The 23899-nt window shown below is 35.5% G+C and overlaps 1 protein-coding gene across 1 annotated transcript in view; it reads right to left on the bottom strand.

Annotated features, from left to right (window-relative positions):
- The window catches only part of LOC128999004 (protein CASP-like), a 60423-nt gene extending 36801 nt beyond the window's left edge, over positions 1 to 23622 (bottom strand). The window contains exon 1 of the mRNA XM_054425360.1: positions 22909 to 23622. Within this exon, the coding sequence (XP_054281335.1) occupies positions 22909 to 22989 (81 nt within the window). The 5' untranslated portion in view covers positions 22990 to 23622. The remainder of the gene's footprint in view (positions 1 to 22908) is intronic.
- Between the last annotated feature and the right edge of the window lie 277 nt (positions 23623 to 23899).

Here is a 23899-nt window from a genome sequence, read left to right as displayed (position 1 = left end):
CTATTGCATAACTGTAAAACACATTATGTCTCAAATGTATAATAATTATCGAAGTTTTGTATACATAAAAATATATCGCAGAACACTGGTAAGCCAAAATAGTAAGGATTTTACATGTAATATAGTTACTTATAGACAATCAGCAAGATTTTTTAAATTTATTCCAATTCGACTCAAGTCAACGTCCAAGTATCATGAATGTTAAGGCAATATCAAGTACCAAGAATTTAAGTTAATGTTCAGCTATCTATAACTTTAAGTTAATGTTATATCAAGAATACAAGTTACAAAACTCGAGTACAACATCTAAACGACTTTACACAATCCCTCCCATATCACATAGAGTATACTGCACATTTCTAAGGTCCGACCACCATATCGGTAAGTCTCGTTCCGGACGTTCTGCATATCTATTTACCATGCAGTAATGTGAATGTAGGGAAGGGATTTACTGTTATCTCTTGTTCTTAAAGAGCAAGGGTAGATTCCGAGCCAAAAACGGTTCTTGGAGTCCTTTCCTAAAGAACTAACCCCTTCCACCCTGACTAAGGGACGCTGACTTACAGATACAGCATTATATATTTATAAGGAAGCAAAACAACGCACCCCCGGCTGGGAAGACGCCAAGTATTTGACTTCTACAAATGAGTGTTTAGGTTTAGTACAGGATCCGAACATTAGCGCTGTGTTATACTTTATGTGCTATGTGGTACTATGCTCTATGTATACTGTGTCTGCTTTTAGAACTGAATGTAATGGATGAGGTTTAAGTAAATAATTCACTTAGGAAATTCACGCGATTGAAGTAGAAGGTAAATCTTAGATGAAGAAAAGAGAGGTTTTAGAATCACAAAAGCCTCTAATATCGGTAACAAATACTCTAACTCTTTTATTTACAAGGCATGCAATTTGTTATTCAAAACAGAAGATCCCTAAGCCCCTGGCATTGTCCCCGAGGTTAAAAATAACCGGTCAACTCGTAAATATATTGTTCTTAATTTAGAGTACGTAAATTGTAGTGCCAATAACGATGATTTATATCGTGATTTCCAACAATCGTCTCCGTACCTGCGTTATAAACATTTTCACCTATAAATTACTTTTAATAACTTAGAAATTGAGGTTTAGTCTATTTATTGATATAAGTAAAACGATCCATGATTAATTTTATTAAATTTTATTAATCTGAAGTAGTTTGCAAATGTTATAAAACACAGGTTTACATTACCTTTGTGTTGAGAGTTCAAGAAGCAAATGTTTCTAATAATTGTTTACGTGCGGTTTTCAATGATACATTTTTAGTAATCTGTCCAATCCTAATAACCCCTGGCTTCCAAAGGGGTTTTGGAAATTAATTTAACTTAATTTGATTTGGGAGATTAAAAAAGAAATATATTAAAATATGTCTTAATAAAATTACGACAGAAGAAAATACTGAGCCGAAAGTGACGTGTTTCAGTTTTGGTTTTGCAGTTTCTCAAGTCTTATGCCTTATAATCCTCTTAATGTAAGTAAATAATTGCCAAGATACTTTGGTAACTTACACTTGAGGCGCTTTTGGACCGCGTAAACCCCGTGTCCGCGCCTTCGTTGTCGCTAATGTTCTTCTTTGCTCAATATTCACTCGAGTTTTGTGTTGAATCTATTTGAATGTCATTAATGATCGTCGAAGAAGAGGAAGTGCAAAATTGATATTCTTAGGATTTCTGATTTGCAAACCAAATTGTTACCACTTTTCAATGTTCGTCATACAATTGGGTATACCGGTGTACCTATATCTTATACATTTCTGTGTTAGCAATCCAACGTATTGTTTTATTGAATTAATTTCTGAGCATAGTAGTAAGCATAGTAAAGGGTTGAATAATCATTTGTTTTGGTAGTCTAAAATACGTATGTCTTTGTGAATTTTCACAAGCGATTAACAGATGAGACGTTTTCCGATTCCCGCGAGGAAGGAAACGTGGTCGACGTCGACGGTCAAGTCACAGGCGGTGGAACACTGTAATGATCGTCAGCCATCACGAGCACAATGCGACCACACTGGAAATCGTGTGTAATATTGTAATTGCCAAACAGTCATTGATGATTGTGCGAACGAGTCCATGCGAAACGAGGGACAATGACAGACCTCGCCTCGTAGCGGCCGCAAAATGATGCGTGGTGACGTCTCGGACTCGTCAACGTTCGCGGGATATCCGAGACGGCGTTAACGGACGTTAGGTAATATAAATATTTTGACAGCTCGCCGAATATTAAGTATATATTTTGAGAGAGTCGTACGACGAAACGTTTTATGAAAGGCAGAAACGGCCTTGACGACTGTAGACAGTCGAAGCTGGGCGCGGGCCAAGTTGTAGTCTCTCGGAGAGCGGAGTGTAGAGTGCGGAGTCAGCCGATCGAACCCGCTGTCCGATACGGTCGGATAGCCAGCACGATCGGGGAAAAAGGAAAGAGAATGCCGAAGGTGGGAGGGGTTTGTATAGAGAATAAAAATGCGACCGCGAGAGGAGATCTCATCACCCCCTCCATGAGATGCTCCGCCCGCTGGACCGGCCTCCTCGACCTCTGAGGTCCGTGGTCTGGGACACCTTGGTGTAGTCCGACAAGAGTCATGAGTCATCGGTGACGTGCGGACTAGAGGTTACTGCACCTCCACACTGTGGACCTCACAGATGTGATGCCGATCATGCCAATCCAGCTCGAAGGACTAACTAATAAAGTACGCTTCTTTGCTGAAAGCTAAGTTGAATCAATAGCAAAATAACAACAGATGTTTGTGAACTTATTGTCACTGATCTATGTAGTGGATTAACTGCTGAACATAACAAAACTGATATCTTAAATCATTAAAAACCGTACTAATTGAACTGATACATCTATAGGCAAGTAACCAAAATATAAACCCGTATTGTACCTGATATCACGAGTCTTGATGTTTCGAGTCAAATGAAACAAATCAAAAGTGACTGACAAGTCGCCTGGGCCCGACGGCTGTTCGGGTGTTACGATGGGACTGATATTTAAGGGTTGATTTGTCCACTAGACACTTCTACCCTTCTGATAGTAAGTTTTTGACAGCCTGAAATTTACTTATGGATGTTTCTATTCACAAATACAATTTCAGATCTCTATGCGATATACTAATACAATTCGTGGGCTTTGATGAACTATATAATGGAAGATTTGTAGCTTGCAATACTGTAAAAATAAATATTTAATTAGATATTCGAGATTCTTTATAGAATTTTACAATCACTTAGATGTATATTTATAGTTACGCAATTTATTCTCACAATCCAAGAGCTTAGGATTTAACGTCAAAGTTGTAATACAAATCAAACTTCTAATAAATTAAGCGTTCAGAGCTGTTACAAATGGATAGAAAACAAAGCGACAAACCGAAGCAGTAATTAATTGAACGGAAAGCGTAAAACAAAAGTGAATAAATCAGAGATGACGTGATAGACAATGGAAGGAATGTCTCGATAAAGATTGTACTTGCCCAACTCCCGGATAAGATAACTCGCTAAATCGAGATTGGATTAAGAGGTAATCCAGATTACGGTATAGGGTTTTCTTTTAATTCCCAATCTTCTAATATAAGGGAGGGATAACGGAGTGTAGACCCGACGCCTAATTGAACCAAAGTAGCCTCTTTACAACAGGTAGCTGCATTTCACCCTCCAGGGGCTCCACAGGGGAGTGTGATAGTGCTGTTCCTATTAAGGATCGAAGTACTCAATACATTTAGTGAAGTTATTTCGTTAAGTAACTTAATTTTGAGTAAACATCTTGAGCGAGATTTAAGTTTGATCTGTATAAAGACTGATTATAATTAATAATGATAAAAATCGGAATCAAGAATAATAACAATAGTAAGACAATTTGGCCAGTCGATATTAAATTAATTCTGCGATAAAAAAAATGAAAACTGCTGCAATATCTCGGTTTGAAGGCCATATTTCGTTACGAACCCGTTAAACTCAAAATTTCCAAAACTACCAAACCATTTTTTGTCGTGTATCCTATATTTAGAAACTGGTTAACTCGGACGGATGTAAATCAATGTCAAACCTTCAAGTACCGCATTTACTACCCGGATAACGTAAGGAACATAAGCATATTTAAATCGCGATCAGATTTAACAGGTCGATTAATATGGATAGACACGTCGTGCTACTACGACTTGATACGATACGGCCTTTGTTGAGCTCTTCAATTCTTAAAGCCATAGCCAATGTAGTTTGCTATATAACAAACGTTTTCTTTCCCTTTGTTTATCGAGTTTTATTATTACTCCGCCATTGTTCTACCGGTTTCATTTTATTCGTGGTGACTCCAGATTGTTACGGTGCGCAGTGATATTCAGGTCTCGATTGTTCGTCCATTGCTACGCGGGATTGAATGGTATACCAGTTGAACATGATTTACGATTTCTTACCTACAATAATGGAGTTTTTTCGTGTTAACACTAAATATTGATGTGGTTAAACGTTGCTTTAAAGCTTTAATAAATGTTGGTCAAATTATGATTGAAAAGCACGATGCAATATGGACACTAGTTTTTACTTATTATAGATTATGGAACTATTTCACTTTCCCGAGAGTGTCACACGTATCTGGTGGGAAAGACAGAGCCACAATTGATGAGGCGTGTGTTTGTGAGCTACCGATCGAGTATCTGATCGCTACCACATGCATGTAATTATCTGCCGGGGGGAGGGTTTGGGGAGAAGGTGCCCGGTTCTACAAAAACGGAGACGTCTGTCTATCTGGATCCCACACCCTCAAGAACCCCAACACGATGGTTATGCATTTTCTGCGTCTCTGAATTCCATAATTATGTTAGAGAATACATATATTCACGATTGAAAATATAAATAAATAACTTTCGAATGCCTAATCAATCTGGATTTCATTTTCCAATTATGTAGGGTTTATTTTGTAAGTGAAATAAGTGTAAATATATTTTGGAAACTAACTTTATCTCCAAACTAGAGAATCAGTTATTGTTAACATTGTAAGGCGTTAAGTGTTTATCGGTTTATTTATGATATTTCCATTCGGTTAATTGGAAAACCAGTTCCGGGCAAACGAAGGTTACCAATGAATTATTGAAAACATTAACAACTGTACGAGATAATTATACATCTTTAATTTACCTGGAGGCTTAGCAAACATCATATTGCGTCATAGTTTAGACTGTAAAGGCTTCTGCTACAAGAGACGACAACTCCTAGAAGCTGTTTATACGAAGAGACATTGAAATTTGATTTCTCGCGTCATTAAGATTAAAGACAAGCGGTCGCATCATGCACAAAGAACGTGTTGTCGCCGATCTATTTCTGCCGAACATTAACTTAGCCTTTGAAATATCGGCGTCTCGAACCGGCGAAATTATAAATACCGAAAGTGGACACGGCGGGGTACGGCGTACGACGGAATTAGTGGGATCAGAAATAAGTGTCGTTAGGACATTCGATTTCAAACGTTCCACCCACAGAGTCAGGCTTGGGATATCGAAAATACATCTGGTGAGGCTGTGAGTGTGCGTGTGTGAGTGAGAGGAAGAGATCACCAGACATGACGGTCTCCTAGCAAAGTGTCATACGAACCTAGAAATAACCCGGAGATGAAGAACCGCGTTTAGGGGAGGTCTGATTGGAAATCGAACCTTCCCAACTCGAACTACATTTGCGATTTAGAAAAATTAGTACTCATATACGTAGTTTAAAAAAAGTATAGATCTTCACGCATGTTTTAAATTGAAGGATAAGCGTTTAAAATATACTAATCTGCTATGAAAATTTTCAGAAATTACGTCAACGTAAATCAAAATATTATTTTCGAGGAATACAAATACGTTTACAATAGTTACAGATTATTATAATAATTCTGGAAGTGGACACCACACTTTTATCCGCATCCAAGCTAAAAACTATTACAGTATTTTACTGCATAAAAATCGAGGATGCGTTTGTACCAGTTAGCATAAAAGTATAAGCAGCAATCCTGAGTACTACGACTGATAGTAGTTTGAGGCAAATTTTGAATGAGCCTGTGAGGGGGGAGTTGGGGAGTTTGTAGCCCCCTCCCACTTTGTGTAACTTACGTGGAGGGCGTAACAGTTTTGATAAATACTAGCACTGTAATCCGTACTATTTTATCTCATTGTGATTGGTCTTTACGGTTTGATTACTTAGTTTTATGCTTTTGAATATGTGTAAGTTTTAGAGATATCAATACGGTACAAAAACTTTAAATTTGAAATATTTAAGTGAAGACTCCAAGTTATTTAGTGACGATAAAAACTGTCGTTATATATCCATCGAAATTTGATTCCTCGTTGGCTACATAGGCGAAGTAATTATACCAAGACCACGTCGCTGCAAGAAGGTAAAATCTAGACCATCCAGAGAAACTCGGTTGCACAACAAGACGGTCCATAAACAGAAATGACTACTTTTACAGGTTTCTTTGTGTCCAGCCCTGCAATTCTACGATATCTGCTTCCACCAGAATAAACTTACGTATTATTCTCGTATATGATTTGATATCCAACTTAATTACTGTTAGTAATAAAAAATTGCATCTTGATTAAATTACGGTTTAGGTAAAATCAGCCATTTACCGTTTAAACTCTATTGATTAATGGTATTAATTTTAATGAAATTGAAATTTACACGAATTCAGTATCCAGCATAAGTAAGTAGTGCACGCATGAACATAAAAAGCTGTGCACGAGTGTAGTTTTCAACATAATTAGCTGTGCACGCGTGTATTTACCAACATAAGTAGCTATGCACGCGTGTATTTACCAACATAAGTAGCTATGCACGCGTGAAGTCACTGCACAAGACTCAAGGAGACGAGGGATGGAGTCAGAACAATGGCGGTTTTCTCATCCCCCAAGAGCGTTCGCTAATCCCTCCTATCTCAATACACAATTATTTAAGTTTTGCATGCGGCATGAACGAAAACAGTGTTACATTTCTTAGCGTAATTCCGTTAACACACCCTACTGGCTCCTTAGCCGGCGCTATCGGTAAACAGCTTGGCTTTAGACGCCAACAATAACATCTACTCCTTGTTCCCGCGCGGGCTTAATATGGGGTAAATGCAATAGTTTGTCACTCAAATACACGATTTTAGAAGCCAATTACTTTTTTTTACGTTTTTTAATTACGTTAAGTGTAAACTTAAAAAAAAAACTATCGGTTACATAATTTGAATTAGAATGTTGGCTTTTAATAGCTGTCTTATTTCTAAATAATTGTTAACAAGAGAAATGTACAATTGTAGAGATCCCCAATGTCCAAAATTATCCAAGCCGAATCCAGAATGCGAATTAATGGCTTACTTTAAATCAAAAGTTGCATTATGTATCGAACAATCAAAGATGAACTCTAAGCACGGTGAATAATTTATAAGAATTACATTAAAAGGGAATTTACCTCGTTTACTCAAAATTGGCTGCAAGAGAATCAATTTGATTTCAGGCTTTCTAATCTTTGATGTTATGCGTTCGCAATCAAAGATTAAAGGGTTATTAGTATTCACGGATAGCATCCGGCGTTTCTTCACATTTCCAATGGGACCGTAAGCTTATGGGATGGTAAGCTTTCAATAAGAATTAATTATTTTAAAATTTCTTCCGAGTTTGTTTTCCACCCGATTAACATTCGCGTACAAACAGAATTTTGTGAAGGGAATAATTATTCCTGTCACAATCTTTGTAAAAGGTGAATTTATCAGCTTAAAAAAATATTAGAGAGGGGATACTTATTTATACTACATTGACTAGTGAAATTAATGTATTAACTAAAGCAAGATACCAAGATGTTTTGTGTAACTAATGGTAGTTGACATAATAGACTATAAATAACTGCATCCAAAAAAGTTAATTACATTTTCTTGAAAGTTGTGAACCTTTAAAACAATTATTACTACACACAACTATTTATTTTCGTTAACATTTATACCAGGGTAGGTACCATCCATATCAATAATTCTTTTTCTTGTTGTGTGTCAATAGGAATATTATATAAAACATAACTTTCCTATATTATGAGGAATATTATATATTTTTTTCATAAAAACTAAGAACCTAAAAAGAAATAAATTAATATAATTTTTATTTAAATAATTATTTTACGTGACAAAATATAACACACATTTAGGCATTGTCGTTTCAATTATTATCGGACGATACATAAATTAAGGTAAACACATTGGTAAATATTGATACAGAATCGAAGGCAAATAAGTTAATAAAGCCACGACCAACAATCAACGGAGGCTAGGTGCGTCGAACGGTAGGGTGATGGGGAGGGGGACTTTAGCAGTTTTATTTATCAGGGCAAGATAGTAACTAGTCTGACCAACGTTCGGGGCAAGAGACAGCGATGCAAAAGAGGAATCAAAGCTATATATAATGTTTCATCCGATGGTATTGTGTACACGAGATATTATTGATTACCATCCAGCCAGCCCCTTGCCCCCCGCCCAAACCCCTGATATTTCTCATCAGCCCTCATTTTCTAAGGCTCAATACCCCCCTCTCCGTTTTCCTTCAACCCTTTCATCGTATCAACCCTCCCTTCTACACACACTCTCACACAATCTTTCACACACGCACACACTCGCGCACTCATACACTTGTCTCTCAGTCGAAACAGATCCATATTTTAGAGACGGTTCGAAAATTCATCGCAGAGAAGTATGCGTGGGGCGGCGCGTGTGTAGCCTCGTCTTTTGCGAGCCCGGCCCAGTTAGTTCGATCACAAAGTCAATCGGAATATTCAAATGACTTTATCTATTTCGCCGTTCCCCCCCCCCCCCCGTCACTTTATCCCCTCGCCGGCAGATGAGATCCTATATATTTTATTACTTGTACGTCTCACTCGGATGCCACTTCTATATTACGAATATTATTGCCGGTTTCGTCCGTATTGAACTCCCGTTTTATCCCTTTTCCTAATTACTCCAGATCATATCGTTAGTACCATTACCAAGTTAAAATTCCTCGCTAGACCAAGACTTACAACACTGGAGTTGACCTTTTCATACTTGGGCTACATACTCCTAATTTTTTTTTTTAATTTGGCATCGGCAATTAGTATTCCATTAGTCTTCCCTAAACTAGTTCAAAAGTAAGTTTTTTTTACAAAATTAGGTTTAATCTGTAAATAAAATCGTAAAATACTACGAGAATAAATTAGTTCACAACTTAAATTGAGAAACTCTTTAAAGGACACATTTAAGACGATGTAAATCTCTAACGTAATTAATTATAACTACTTCCAATCGGGAAAATATAATTTATCCAATCACACATTAAAACAAAGAGCATTGCACCGAAACAATGAGAGTCAGTGAGCCAATCTGTGGTTCGTTCAAAACAGAAATCACAACTCTGTACCAAGTAAACTATCAACTGACTTCGCGACGATTGCAGCCTTCCCGAAATATTTTGGTGCTCCCTCCCCACTCACACAAGGTCAGTCTAATATACTTACATCGATGATCCCACATAATATATCTGCCGTTATTTGTAAAAGTCGACTACGGGGATATTAGACGGCCTTCAACGTCCGACTGTGATCTTATAATTAGCTGACACACAGTAGCAGACGCTAGTCTCTCTGTAGTGTAAACCATCTGTTGAGACAGCTGCGGCGTTCATATTGAAGTATTATAAACGTTCTAGCTTGATTTTACCAAAAGATAACCCGTCTTGTACGGTTCAAATAAAAGAGTATGAAGTGAACCACTGGAAATTTACATATGTGCTATAAACATGTTATAACTTAGTTGCTTGATTTTCGATAAGTTCGTGATTGAGTTAGAAATGTGAAATTGGACTTTTTTTAACCCAAAGAAACCATGACATCATGAGTTCTTTCTTCTCCATCAATAGGATTTTTTCAATATTTTAGGAGGAGATACAATGTAAAACAATTATAGAGATAAGAGTTCGATTTTCTAAGACTTAGAGACAACTTTGTTTGCTTTTACATAATAATTTGAGATCATCACAAAATATTCAACGTATGAAACTAAATACTTCAAAGATGTTTTTGCATCCCTCGCCATTCTTAAACCGTCCCGATTTTGACTCAGTTTCAGCTCGTTTAGCAGTGAAGTTTTTAAAGGTTGCTGTAGCAGAGCACCGATCGTCGAAGGAGTTCGGCGTATTCCGCACTAGGAAAACTGATGGCCAACAGGTGTTTCCCAAATAGATCAGGGACCGCACGCGCGCGGGCTCACACACGCGCACACACGGGTATCCGCGCACGTCACTGTAACAACGTCACCGTGTCACGGCAGAACACCGTCCACCGGTCTCCGTCCATCTGCCGGCGTTCAGTGGACAGCGGACAGCGGTGAATGGCTATTTTCATCTGAGATTAGTAAATTTAGAAAATGAAAACGAGTGTGGTGGCCAAAGTGAGTGTACAAAGGCCGATCTTAGTATGCCAAATCGCAGTGCACAACGCCCTCACAGTTCCTTAGATGAACAGCCTAACAGCTGATCGACTCATCGCTGGGCCCTGAGTAAACCGTTTCTATCGAGTAATACTGTAATAAATTCATAGTTTAGTACGATTTATTTATCCCTTTATAATGTAATAAGAACAGAAAGTTCCAATGAACTATGTGGAAATACAAAATGTAAAATAGACTAATTTAAATTAAGAATTAAACAAGGATGTAACAAAGGGTGAACTTTTACTCTCTTTCGATTTCCTCTAAATTACCACGTATTTCTTTGTTATAAATAAACAGATTCATTAAAATTTCTACGTATGACAACCGAAGGGAAGTAGGTGTTTAATCACAAACTAAACTTGGCCGAGTCATAACACTGGAACGAAACGTACACCGCTAATAGACTGCAGGACGTTCCAAAAGCTTCGATAAAAGGCCCACAAAGCACTGGGCGTAATGCAAATACGTCAAACCGTTTCTATTTGCGAATCAAGGACAAATATCCAATTTACCAGGTTACGATCACTAATCCCTTCCTAGGTTGACAAAGATATAAAAATAGTTTATGTATGCGAGCGGGGACGGAGCCAAGGTTCGCCCGCGTCCCGTGTCGGTTCGATTCGTTCGACCGCCGGCGTGACAATCGGTACGATACCGACCTAAACTTAAACTGTGACCCCATGAAGAGGGGGGGGGGGCTGTGAAAACTGTCAATTATTCTTAAGCTGCCACTCTGCGTGAGACACCCGTGCTTTGCTGGTCCACTATTGATGATCCGCGAAAACATTAGTGTACACGACGAAGTTTGTGAAGAGCGGAGCTTATGTATTAGGCCAACTATCGATTATAATTCTGAATTATTTTATCGATAGTCAATTTCAATCCAAACTAAGGCATAAGCGTAATTTAACAGCATCCTTAACAAGAACTACAACATTAAAAATGCTCCCAACCTTTCTGAAATATTACGAATAGGAATTAAATGAGAAGTAATTTAACATTTGAAAATTTCAACTACGTATTATACGAATAGATGCAATAATACCTAACTTAAACCATTGTCAAGTCATAAATCAAAAATTGAAAAATAAATTTCGCATAACAAAGGAGAGTAAGGTAAGAAGATAAACAAAAACCGCAAATAAAAAATAACCCTTAATGGAAAAGTAAACGGTCGGAACAAAGGGTTGTGATCGTATGCATAAGCAAAACAGAAAAATTAGAGTTCAGCAAGGCCCTTTGTTTCATTGAACTGCCAGCCGGCTTTTCGTGAAGAGGTGTGAACAGGTTTATCGCATCGATGTAGGGGAGGAATAAAGGTTCCACAGAAAAACTGACCGGAGCGAGCGACCACACTTCCTCTGGGTCCATTGGTTTAGCGTGATTTGGATCAGGATTATATACGTTCTGTCTAACAACTCAATAAGAAAAATCTATTAGACAACACATCGGTTTTAAGTTAAATTATTACTCTAATGAAATAGAAAAATATTTCCTTTGGCTAGTACGTCCTATTTTGACACACTGCTGTAAATGCATTTTCAACGGATTTTAGTGAAAATAGTTTTCTAGCTAAGAGAAAGCTCTCACTAACTTAGATACTTATAATTTTGAAACAATGTTCTACACCTGAAGGTAGGCTTCGAACCACTGGGTCAACACTGCGTTATCGCATAGCTAAAACCCCTTGGTGGTTGGCGGGATATGAACCCGGGACTCCATAGAAGAAGCCCCGAGGTCTAGCTAGACAAGCCATTCATCCAATGTCCTTTACTAATATTGTTAAAGAAATATTGGACGTATTTACAAAAAGAAACAAATCTACATTATTTAGTTTTTTAATTATTTTACTATAGCATTTGCATTTACTGCTGGGCAGCTGTGACGAACATTCCAAAATTGTAATTTAACTCATATCATATTTCGACTCGTTGATTACAAACATAGTAGGACTAATTATAAATAAATATATCAAAAACCCGTGCACGCAATACAACTTTACTAAACCATTCAGTTTAGATACACAATGTCAAATCACAAACAACAAAGTAAAACAAAACAAAAATGTTTGTTTAGAGCGACAACAAAAACCGATGAAAATGATTCGGTAATGAATGATCCCAATAGTGGAAATGAAGAGGTATTAGTGAACCAAAACAAGGGATCTCACGTGAGCAAATATTGGGCGAGATTGAAAAGCTCGCTCACCCTAGGTGGGACGTGTTTTGATTTTATCGACGATTACCCGGGAAGTTAAGCTTCGGTTTCGAATACGGTAACAATTTAAGTGACAGAGCGAGGTTCAGAAATCAATTATGGTTAGGGAGTTAATTGAATGAGAAATTGTATTCAAATCTAAATTTTATTCCTTAATCATACCTATGGTTTCTTTTTTCATGTTTTATGTTGGGTGACAGTTATGTAGCTACGATTATTTACGATTACTAATAGTTTTTTTTATATTATACGAGTATAACAGTTACAGCAAACGTTTTTTAGTAAATATTTTAGGGTATTTTGGCTTATCCAAAAATGAAATATTTGTATTTTATCAAATGAGTAAAAAAGGTAAGGAATCTATCTCAAACCAGATACTGTATATTAAAAGGTTATATAAGTTGCTCGTAAATCTTCTTGTAATAATTAACTATATGTGGTCGCCTTCAATTTTGAATTGGCAATCTAGGTACAAAACATATTTTACCTATTAGAAAATGTAGGTGTAGCATGTTGCTGTTGAAACGTTTAGGTTAACATTGCAAAAAAATACTCTATTTGTTTAGTTTAGTTACACATTTTAGAGCTATATGTTCTTTCTATTAATACAGAAAAAGGGCGAAAATAAGGAATATTTTATCTCTATTAAACATAATATGAATTATCATATTAACCATGTTAAAATTTGAGGTCTACATATGTATAAAATTAGTGATGTTTCTAATCTTAATTTGAACCAGACAAATTATGATTTATTAATTTCCTTTTCCAATCAAATTGAACATCAAAAGGTCCAAGTTAGTTAGGTTCTACCAATTTAAATGCATGGTTAGGCTATGTTATGATTGTTATTTTATTTTCATAAACAACTGTATTCCCATTCAAATAATTTATTTTGAAATAAATATTTATTCAACTTTGATCCGCAATGCACAATGAAGATCTCAAATCCTACTAAATTTAGCCCACTAATAAAGACAATCAATAGAAAACGAAAGAGTTCTCGTGGATGACAGGACAATAATGCGTTAGCGACAGAAAGAAAATCGTTAATACGAATAATAACTAATCGGTGAAGATGAAAGAGAGTTTATTGTTTGATTGTCTCGGAAGATAAAAGAGTGGAGATTCGGGCGAGGACGATAATTGATTGGTTGACGGAAAGCACGATTCGGATGACCCGACGAAAGCGACGACAAAAACACACATCAAAGAACAAATTTGAATCCGATAATTTCGTTTAATGAGTGAGCCGCCAAAGGGCAGCGTCTTTGAAGCCTCTTGTAGACGCTATGCAGTCGTTGTAGCGAGTGAATTTGATAGCGAGAGTGACAGACTGGAGGCAATTATTGTAGACTATGTGCGAAATCGGAAGTCGGAATTCATATGTTAAATTGACAATTTACTGTAAACTGTAATGCATTTATGCTAAATTGGGATATTGACATTGAAAAGTGTACAATTAGCACACAATCCGACAATTGTTAGTCCGGCACTCTATAATCCGACGAGGCGATTAAGAGTCACTGATTAATAAATATGTTAAGTTTCAAAGGTTGATTAGATTTTTTATGTACATATGTGTATTAATAGCTATATTTTGCATGATCGACGTTGTGAACATGGGTAGAGCCAAAAGTAGTTTTACATCGATCACGATTTTGGTTTGGAACCAAAGTAAACTGTAAGAGTAGTTCAAACGATATTTTGAGAATTTACCGTCAGGTTGACCATTTTCAATAAATAAGAAGAAAGTATGTAACTCCTGTACTACCATGTTATTTTGTATCTTGATCGAACGATATTATATTTTAATTTTCAACAATTCCCTTTGTAATAAGAATCGCTAATGAAAACTGCTGTCAATATAAAATTGAATAAACGACTTTTATTACAACGATTTAACGTCGAATGTTGAAATTATTCCAATAAAGCAACAAAGTCGGAATAACAAAACAATCTGAAGCTCTTAGCCAATATGAAAATTCGCGGTTATTTACTAAAATGAGAATTCTCTGATTGAAATGCGGAAGTTTCGAGTGAATCGAAGTTTTTGGCTGACCTCGACCAGAAGTTTTCAAACTCGCAAATTTAATATTACTGACTAGTAGACCAACTATCTCGACCAGAGTATACTGGTATAATCGGTATACTGGTTAAAATAAATTCGAGTAAAATAAAAATATAGTAGGAAAAAGACAAGTCCATGGTCTTAATGTACTTAAAAACAATAAGTAGTTTTGGTAACAATCGTTTAAAGTTAAAAGAAGATACTAAACAGACTGTATATTATTTACTAAATCTCGATCATACGTAGTTACAATAAATTGGAGTAAAATAAAAATAAACGTCATAGAAGGGGGAGGGGCGACGAGTCCACGATCACAGCGCACTTAATAACAATAAGTAGTTTTATTGTAACAATCGATGATAGTGAGTTATAAGAAAGAATGGAGGTGTGGTGAGGTTAGGCTAGGGGCAGGGCTAGACAGTGGCGCTGCGCGAGCCACGCGGCGATCAGACGAACTACAGACACTCGCATGCCAGCCCGCCCAGCGTACACATCTGCCTCCCCCCCACAACCAAACTCCCACGGGCAATAATCACTGTTTGTTGAAAAAAAAACTAAATCATCTTCTGTGAAAAACCATATGTGCGATCCCCTCTGACTGGAAAGGTTTCAAATAATTATACTACCGTCATTACAAAATGTTCTAGGTGGGATTTTAAACTATTGGAAAGTTTTTGTTTTGGTTTGAGGGATATACATTATATTTTGTATGTACAGGGAAACATTTTCTAAGTGATTAAAAGTTTAAAGTTCGTATATGGTTGAAACTGTACATTCAGAATAATTGATAATTCAAAAAATATATGTAATGTTTGTACTTTTTGGGCACTTTTTGCAAAAATATACAGAACAAGATTCTGCGGTTTTACTGTCAAACCATCTGACACTATGTGGATAACTGGAACATCGCAATCGCCGAAATAGAAAGCCCAATGAATGAGTTTCAATGGCATCAGTATAGTTAAACTAACTAAATTAAACTGAAAACATTGTAAAATCAAAAGGTAAAGATTGCTGCTTAAGAAAATATACAGTTTTCAAAACAATAAAGTATTGATACGATAAGTAATATAAGGCACGAAAAGTTTCTTTTATTAAAGTATCCCATTAATTGATTCCTGGTTGAATAAAATATGTTTTTAAGGCAAGTTACTATGGTGACAATTCCATTAATATTCTTTTTTTTCCTAGACCGATTCTTGTAAAAGATAGAGATAATCGTTGAAAAGCACAAATTATATTTTTGTATCTTTAGTCAAAAAGAGGACTGTGCAAATAAAAATCTTTACGCAACTGATTATTTAAAAATTAGAGTTTGAACACATAACTTCAATATAGTATTTTATAGTAAAACGTTATTTCAATTTAATAATAAATTGTGAAAATACAGTGAATATATATAGTTATATTTTGTATCTGCCAACGAAGCAAATAGTTCTCAAACTAAATGAATATGTTACAGTCATAGTAATTCAGAAATCATATTTATTATTTTCTTTTAGATCCGGGTATACGAATTCAACTTTTTCATTTCACACCGGTGGTTGATATTTGTAGGTCCAATTGTGAACACAAATTATGTAGCCTGTAAAAGTAAATACCCCCGCCGCAGCAAACCTGCCGTCTAAGCGAATTTCCATTAGGCTGAATAGATTTTCAAATGATCTATTTAAATAACATTAGGTTTAACGAGTACCTAGGTTTGCTGCTACAAGGAAATAATAAATAGTGTGTTTTAAGTAAAATAATTATTGCTTAGTATAAAATGAATATATTTGCCAAGTTTGATCAAAAGATATCCATAAACAAGCAAACTACAACATTTTACAATATTCTCCATAAGAATAATATGGGAATTTTAAATTTAATTTTTTTTAGTTTTCTCCGTAACCAATAACCGTACAAAAACACTTTGATATACTGAATTGTTTGTTTTTTTAAGCTCTTTAAGAAGGTTTAGAGAAAAATTGGAAAATTTTGTGTTATGAGGGTCAAAAGTGAGAAAAACCAATTTTTACCCCATAAAACCCCCCATAAAATCCTGTTCCCATGGTCTGATCATGCTGGATCGCGAACTCATTCAAGTTTATCCCGCCTTACACCTTCAAACCAAATTTCATCAAAATCGGATAAAAATTGCTCAAGTTATCGTGTTCACGGACACATATATATATAAATCTATATATATATATATATATACATATATAAAAATTTGAACGAATGGTGTTTTTGGCCTCTGGGGACATCAAAATGAAAAAGTAAATCGGTCCCGGGCCTAAGTCTTACCATGAGACCTACGGTAATAGCTACTTCCCTATAGGGAAATTCGCTAAAATGTATCCCGTGTTGTATGAAAACAGTTACTATTCAACTTTAAATGTACAATGTCGGGGCTTAGCGATAAATACATGTTTCAAAACAAGAATAAAAATAATAAAACAATAAATCATACATGTATGGCCTATGGAGGTAAAATAGCAAATCGACATTTACTAGGGTTTATTGGTCATACCAGGGAAAATTCTTTAGTTGGCAACTTTGTGGAAAGTTGATTAGGGGTAGTTACTTCTGCCGGTAGAATATCAATAAATTAAATAGAAGAACCACTAGACACTACATCGTTTTGTGAAATAAATCGTAAAATGAAGGAAGCCTTATAGCTAGGAAAATTCACGATTCTAAAATAATACTAGCTATAAAGAAAAATCCAGTAATGTGATACAAGTGAAATTTGTTTCAAGATTCTGGAATCTTAACAAAATCAATGGCAAAACTGAGCAATAGTGAGTGACTAAGGTACAATTTAAGTACTGCAACAAAAACTCAATCTTTACTATGTAATTTCGCGGATTTTATCATTTCTGATTGTGTACAAGGGGTGTACATTATTTAAAATACTTTTGTTTAAAATCACTCTAATTTACCACTAAAATCAATATTTGAAACTAAGAACGTAATTAAACAATGTCCCTCAGCAGCAAATAGTAAACAACCCCATAAAAGGAAACAAACCCGCCAACTAAATCAAAGGGGAAATCGCCGAAAGGTTAAAAGTGTGGTTCTGGGGTTGAAAATAAAATCGGAAGGGTGTATCGAGTTGCTGCGTATGCCGGTATTGTACCGCTCAAGCAAGCTACCTGAGTACCCAAGGGATGCTGTTATGCCTTTTCCGATATCATTTTTTGTATTGCCCCTCGCTAGACCACACGAATGCTTTTCTGGGTCCCGGTGTTTGGGGATTTTGTCGACAAACAAAACACAACATTGTTAAAGCCGCTGCCGTCAACACTTGACGAGTTAGTTTGTTCAAGTTTGTTTAGTGATAGAAGGATAGACTTTTCGCATCAAATAAAAGAAATTTGTGAAATAACTATTTCGTAGACAAAAAAGTTTACAATCTCACAAAAATTACAGTTTTATTTAACCTTTTTTAACAAAAAAGTATGATGATAAAAATGAAGTATCCTTAAGAAATAAGTATTGAGGCCCTGGCATTGAAATTATTATAACACTTTATGTATTTATAGATTTTAGTAAAGTCCTGAACTAAATAGTTTATAAAAAAAGAATTATATTAGTGTCGGGATAATAATATTAAAGTCATGTGTTGGTGATTTAGTCGACTATGTTTCCAATTGCAATATTAAGTTGCTATACCGGTAACATAAAATATGATTCCAACAAAGAGGAACTTAGTTATACTACAATATTTTATGATATATCTCTGAATAGGAAACGAGAGCATGAATTAATCGGTCATCAACTTTAGTTGTTCGTTTATCAACTTCCTATACACCCACTTGTAGCAATGCCCTGATATCGTAGATGCGGTCCAAACCCTACATTTGTGACCACATCAAAACACAACGGGGAAGTGTTTCCGAACAACCCTTGAATCGCATTGTTCTGGCAGACTTTTCTAATTTGAAACCTGGATTGAATAAAGATTTAGACTTTTGTGACAATGTCTACAGATACAACTACCAATGTTAAACACTTCTCAGTAACTGTTGTTTTCGCGATGACAATATAGTTTCGTGAAAGCACATATTTTGCTAGCTAGAGGATTCATACTTATATAAACTCTATCTGAAGTCAAGAATGTTCATCCAAAACTCGGTAGAAGTATTTAAAGTATTGAAAGTAGAAAATTTATTGACATACTAATGTTTTTTGAATATCGAAAAATAACGTAAGATTTCTTAGAATGTATTTATTCTGTCCGGCCAAGGCTACATCGTATTACACCAATTACTGAACATTGTTGATTACTCCACAAAACCATTTTGATGCAATTATTTGTTGTAAAAGGGCGTGGAAAATATTTCATACTATAGTCCTAACCTTTATTTCAACGTTCAAATCATACATGTACACATATTAGACCTACTTCAATTGTATGCAATCTGCGCTATTTCTTGAATACTAATTGAGACTGCTACCAAAATAAATGTTGCATAGCACAAAGAAACAACGAAAAATAAGTTTTACACGGCAAAAAAGTTAATAAAAACTTTTAGTAACTAATAATCTAATTATTTACGTAATATATTATGTGATAATGCCGATTTTGTACAAAATATGATAGCATTAAACTTTGGCATTGACATTGAGAGGGTACTCTAGTAAGTTTGTTGCCACACAGAACCTAATGAAATCTTTAGTTATCAACCCAACGATTTTAAACGAAAAGAAAAAATATGTGTGGTAAATAAATCATTAGTAATTTCGTAAAGTTTTTAGAAGGCAATGTTTAATGGTCTCCTGGAAGAATTTTGCTATTTAAATAAAAATATTAAACGGAACAAACGTACAGTAAAGAATTGAAGAAAAAAGTTTGATAATGTTTTCATTACCTATTTATTTTTAAATAAAATAATGTGAAATTAGATTTAAATCGCATTCAAAGTCCACAAAACCGCGAGTCCCGGAAAGATCGCCGTCGGCAAACCTGCCTGCGGAATTCGTTCTTATTTTCGACGTCAAATTGAATCTACAATCAATTTCCTAACACCAGCGATCCGATTATTCTGTTTTTGTTTTCAAACTCGTTCAAAAACGCTGCTAATGGCGTGATCCAAATTGTGAAAGTTCTTAATAAAAAATATTAGTAGATTTTTGTTTGTGTCAAAGGTTTTTTGTTTCAATATGTTAGTATGTGTTCAACCTGTAAGTTAGTTCAAGAGCATTGTTACAGTAAGAGGAAGGAAAAGTATTGGGATGTTTTGTTTATTTTCACACAAAAATGTACTAAAGCTGGCATTTTATTTGTACAATCATGTAATAAGCAATCAAAATAAATCAAATTAGGCCTAGATATAACTCAACTGAATTTGAAAAGTCAAAAGTATAAGCGTACTGTAGCGAAGTAAAAAGAATATGCAATTGAATTTTGGCATTATTATTTACAAATATTGAGTTATAGTAAAATCTTTTATATTTTAGTTATAAAAATACGTGAAAGAATATTGAGTATCCTCTTCAGAATATAATATGGATTCTTCTCTATTTCATTTAAATTGGTTTTCATATATTTTTTTAGTTTCACTTAAATTGTTTTCGAACAGTCCCAAACAACAAAATGCTATGGACAAATTTAAATTTAAAATATATTAAAACCTTTGCAATTCAACAAATGATGTTTTTTGCAAAAATATTAATTGTTAAAAGATTTTTAAAAAGTTGGAAATTGCTTTGAATTTATATACTGTACTCCATTAGTCTAGAGGCGGACGATACTTCCTTCTTATTTTCCTTTTCAATTTGAATTTTCTTCCTTTAGCGGTATAAACGGGTATATGAAAACACTGCAAGTCAAACGATAGTTAATCAATGATGATTGTTGCAGTTAGATTTTTTCAGCATAGTATACAGTAACTAATTCTTCTAAGAATGAAACTTTATAAAATATATACCACAGAAATGAAAAAAGCGTTGGCACTTCATTATAAGTTATTTATATGAAATATAAATGTAGGCAAATTGAATTTACTATTTAAATGCAAATGAACTTGAGAATTAAATGTTATGCAAAGTATTTATAATGCGCAACTTCTTAAGTTGGAACGATAAAAAACGTAAATATTCGACATTTTATATTCCGTTTGCAAAAAGTTGCTCCATTTTCTTCCTTGAAGAACGTTGCCGTAGTCGATGGAGTTTGTGCGAAGAATCAAGTATTGACTATAAAGTGTAAAAGAAAGTTCTTCCAACATAAATAATCTTCAAAAATATAAGTGACGGAATGTTTCTACGTAATCGTAACGGTAGGCGTATTTAATATTTCAATCAAGTTAAACTAGAAAAAATATAGAATTATATTTAATTTATATTCTTCTGTTGCTCCTCTTCTTAACATTATATGTTTAAATTTATAAAATATGTGAAATATCAAAATATTTAAGATGATTCATTATCCTTATTGCAAATATTTCAATAATTACGGAACTACGTTTTATCAAAATAAAAATTATTTCTTCCTGAAACTCCTCCTCTTGTACAAAGTATCTTATATTTGCACGAATCAGCACTATTTGAGTTCATAACAGGTTCAACTTAGTGAATGTTTAGATATCTTGAAGTCAAATCACGTTACCACTATTCTTGTTAAAACGTTCTAAAATTGTTTTTGTAATACTAACTTTCACTACTTCACTGTTGCTATCTTCAATTTTACACAAATCACTAGTTATAAACGATTCATAATAAACGATCTTAATAATAATCAGTTAGAGTTCATGTTCATAATGAGTCAGTTGTATCACCGAACAATAACATATATTAATTACACCGAAACTTTAACACAAACACATATAAATAATTGATAAGAGGGGTTTCACGTTCATTCAATGTATATCAAAATATTTCTGATTGTAAAAATGAAGCACTTTTTTAGTCACAAAATAAACATTCACTGGTGTGGATGACATATCTTCTTCCATTTCGGTGTGGATTGGCAATTATAAAAACATGATAATATTTAAAGCAAAATATCAGTAACAGTTATATTTAAATTACTTGAAGTTATGAGAAGACATTATTTTAAGTTTACAAATTTTACAAACTTTTCAAATATTTAATCATTTTATATATTCTCTTGAGGTCTTGATGCTTAATGATTTTAAATAATGAGATTTTCTTATTTATTTAACTTTGATTGAGAAATAAAATAAAAAGTTTCATGATTGTAACATTATCAAAGTATTATTTATATAAACTGTCTTCAAATACTTTTCCTCTTTACTATAACTTTATGAAAATATTGAAATTTAGAAAATTTATCGAAACTAGGGAAAAGCAGGGTAGCGGTTTTGACGCCTGAACATGGTTGGGGAATTAGTACGGACACTTGTTAATATTCACGTACTATACTGTACTGTACTATGAGGTCTTGCCAATTGTCTCTTGCACTCACACACTCACAACACTAGACAAGCACTACACAAACACAATCACAGACGCGCACAATTTTGACTCATGTTCAGATACCAGAACCCCCGGTTAGTAAGCACTTTTAACTTTGGAAAACTATTGTACGGACAAGTTCACTATATCACGTACACATTTTCCAAGTTCAACAATCTTTGATCACTTCACGTTTTGTTAAAGAGTTTTCCGATTTGTCTTCTTCAACTCATTGATTCAAGCTAAAAATATGTATTTAAACTTTTTATTTTGTCAGTTATTATATAAAAATATTCTCAAGGTCTTGAAAGATTTAAATCATGATTATAGTAAATCTTATAGAATATTTAAGAGTTATTAAAATATAAAATAAATATTTATAATGATAATGATCGAAAATGGATTAATTATATATGATTCGTCACTTTTAAATGTTTACACTTCACATGATATATTTAGCAGTGTTTATGTTTAGTTTGAAATAAATTTTACTTTAGATGGATCACGCCAGTGTGAAGTTAAATGTGGTGACCGCGATTATAGGAGACACGGCTACTTGGTGCGGACAAACTTTGCTCGCGACGCGTCAACATCGCCCCTGACACTTGCGAATAACCCGCTCTCGCTACTAGACCGCGTGGTTCTTGTCCTTTCCTATTCCTCGCGAGTCCGATTTTCTTATCATCAATTTTGTAAGGTGTAAAAAAAATTGGCGGACTCACCTGCTGCCAAAATTGCGCCAACAGGTAGATTCGTTCTTTCTTGAAAAGCCAGTCCATCGACTGCATCGCTTGAATATCCATCACTTCGGGATACCTACTAAGTCATGTCTGCCGATAGCGATAGCTCTTATCTTCGGGGCGTGGCGAAAAGCCTGACGGTCCGAACCGCGCTTACGCTCATCGACTATCGGTCCCTATAACACGAACACTCACTGATATCGCAGATCACTAGCAAATCACTGATAATCACTGACAAGTGTCTGACAGTCCAGAGGCGAAGAATCACTGATGGGTCGACGTCGTTGTCAGCGTCTCCTCGGTGTTGACAGCCGGTCTCGATCGACGATGACCATTCCACCCTTCGTCTGCAGTATCTTCCAAGATCCTCTTGATTTTCTCCGAAAAAGTTAAGTTAATACTTTTTTAAAGTTAAAATAATAAAAATGTATAAAGTAGAATGCGAACTGTGCGGCAGCGACTGCGGCGGCGGTTGACAGTAGACTGATGTGTAGCGAGCGAAGTTGTCGTGTGTAGTCGCCGTGGCGGAGCTCGGGGGAGCGTAGTCACCCTACCACGTATCAGCAGTGACTGGTGTCGGATCGGGATGTTTGTCGCGCGCACGTCAGTCTGAGATCGCCCGACCCGTCCTGCCACCTAGCGGCTCGCGACCAAACCGCGCTCCCCGCCCCGCACCCCGCACTCCCCACATCCCCGACCCGGCTATCCCCTCTACCCCGGACCGAAGAGAGAGGGAAAAAATCGAACCCGGCGCAAACTCTGCGACACTAGAAGTCGTGCGCGCTTCGCCACATTTTTACGTTTTCTTTTCGTTTTTCTTTCCCTCTCTATCTCCGTCAGCATCCGATGCCTCGACAACCCTTTCCTACCCTCTTCGCCGCGGCCGTTTAACCCGTTCTTTTAGTCTGTTCCCTCGGTACTTGCGCACTCCGCACTCCGCGTTCCACACACTTCCCTGTCCACGGGGGTCGGG

The sequence above is a fragment of the Macrosteles quadrilineatus genome, unplaced genomic scaffold, assembly GCF_028750875.1.
Source record: "Macrosteles quadrilineatus isolate MER2022 unplaced genomic scaffold, UCM_ALF_1.0 Scaffold_7__1_contigs__length_78375512, whole genome shotgun sequence".
NCBI lineage: Eukaryota > Metazoa > Arthropoda > Insecta > Hemiptera > Cicadellidae > Macrosteles > Macrosteles quadrilineatus.
Note: the sequence above shows the minus strand (reverse complement) of the source record. Positions and strands in the feature narration are given on the sequence as shown.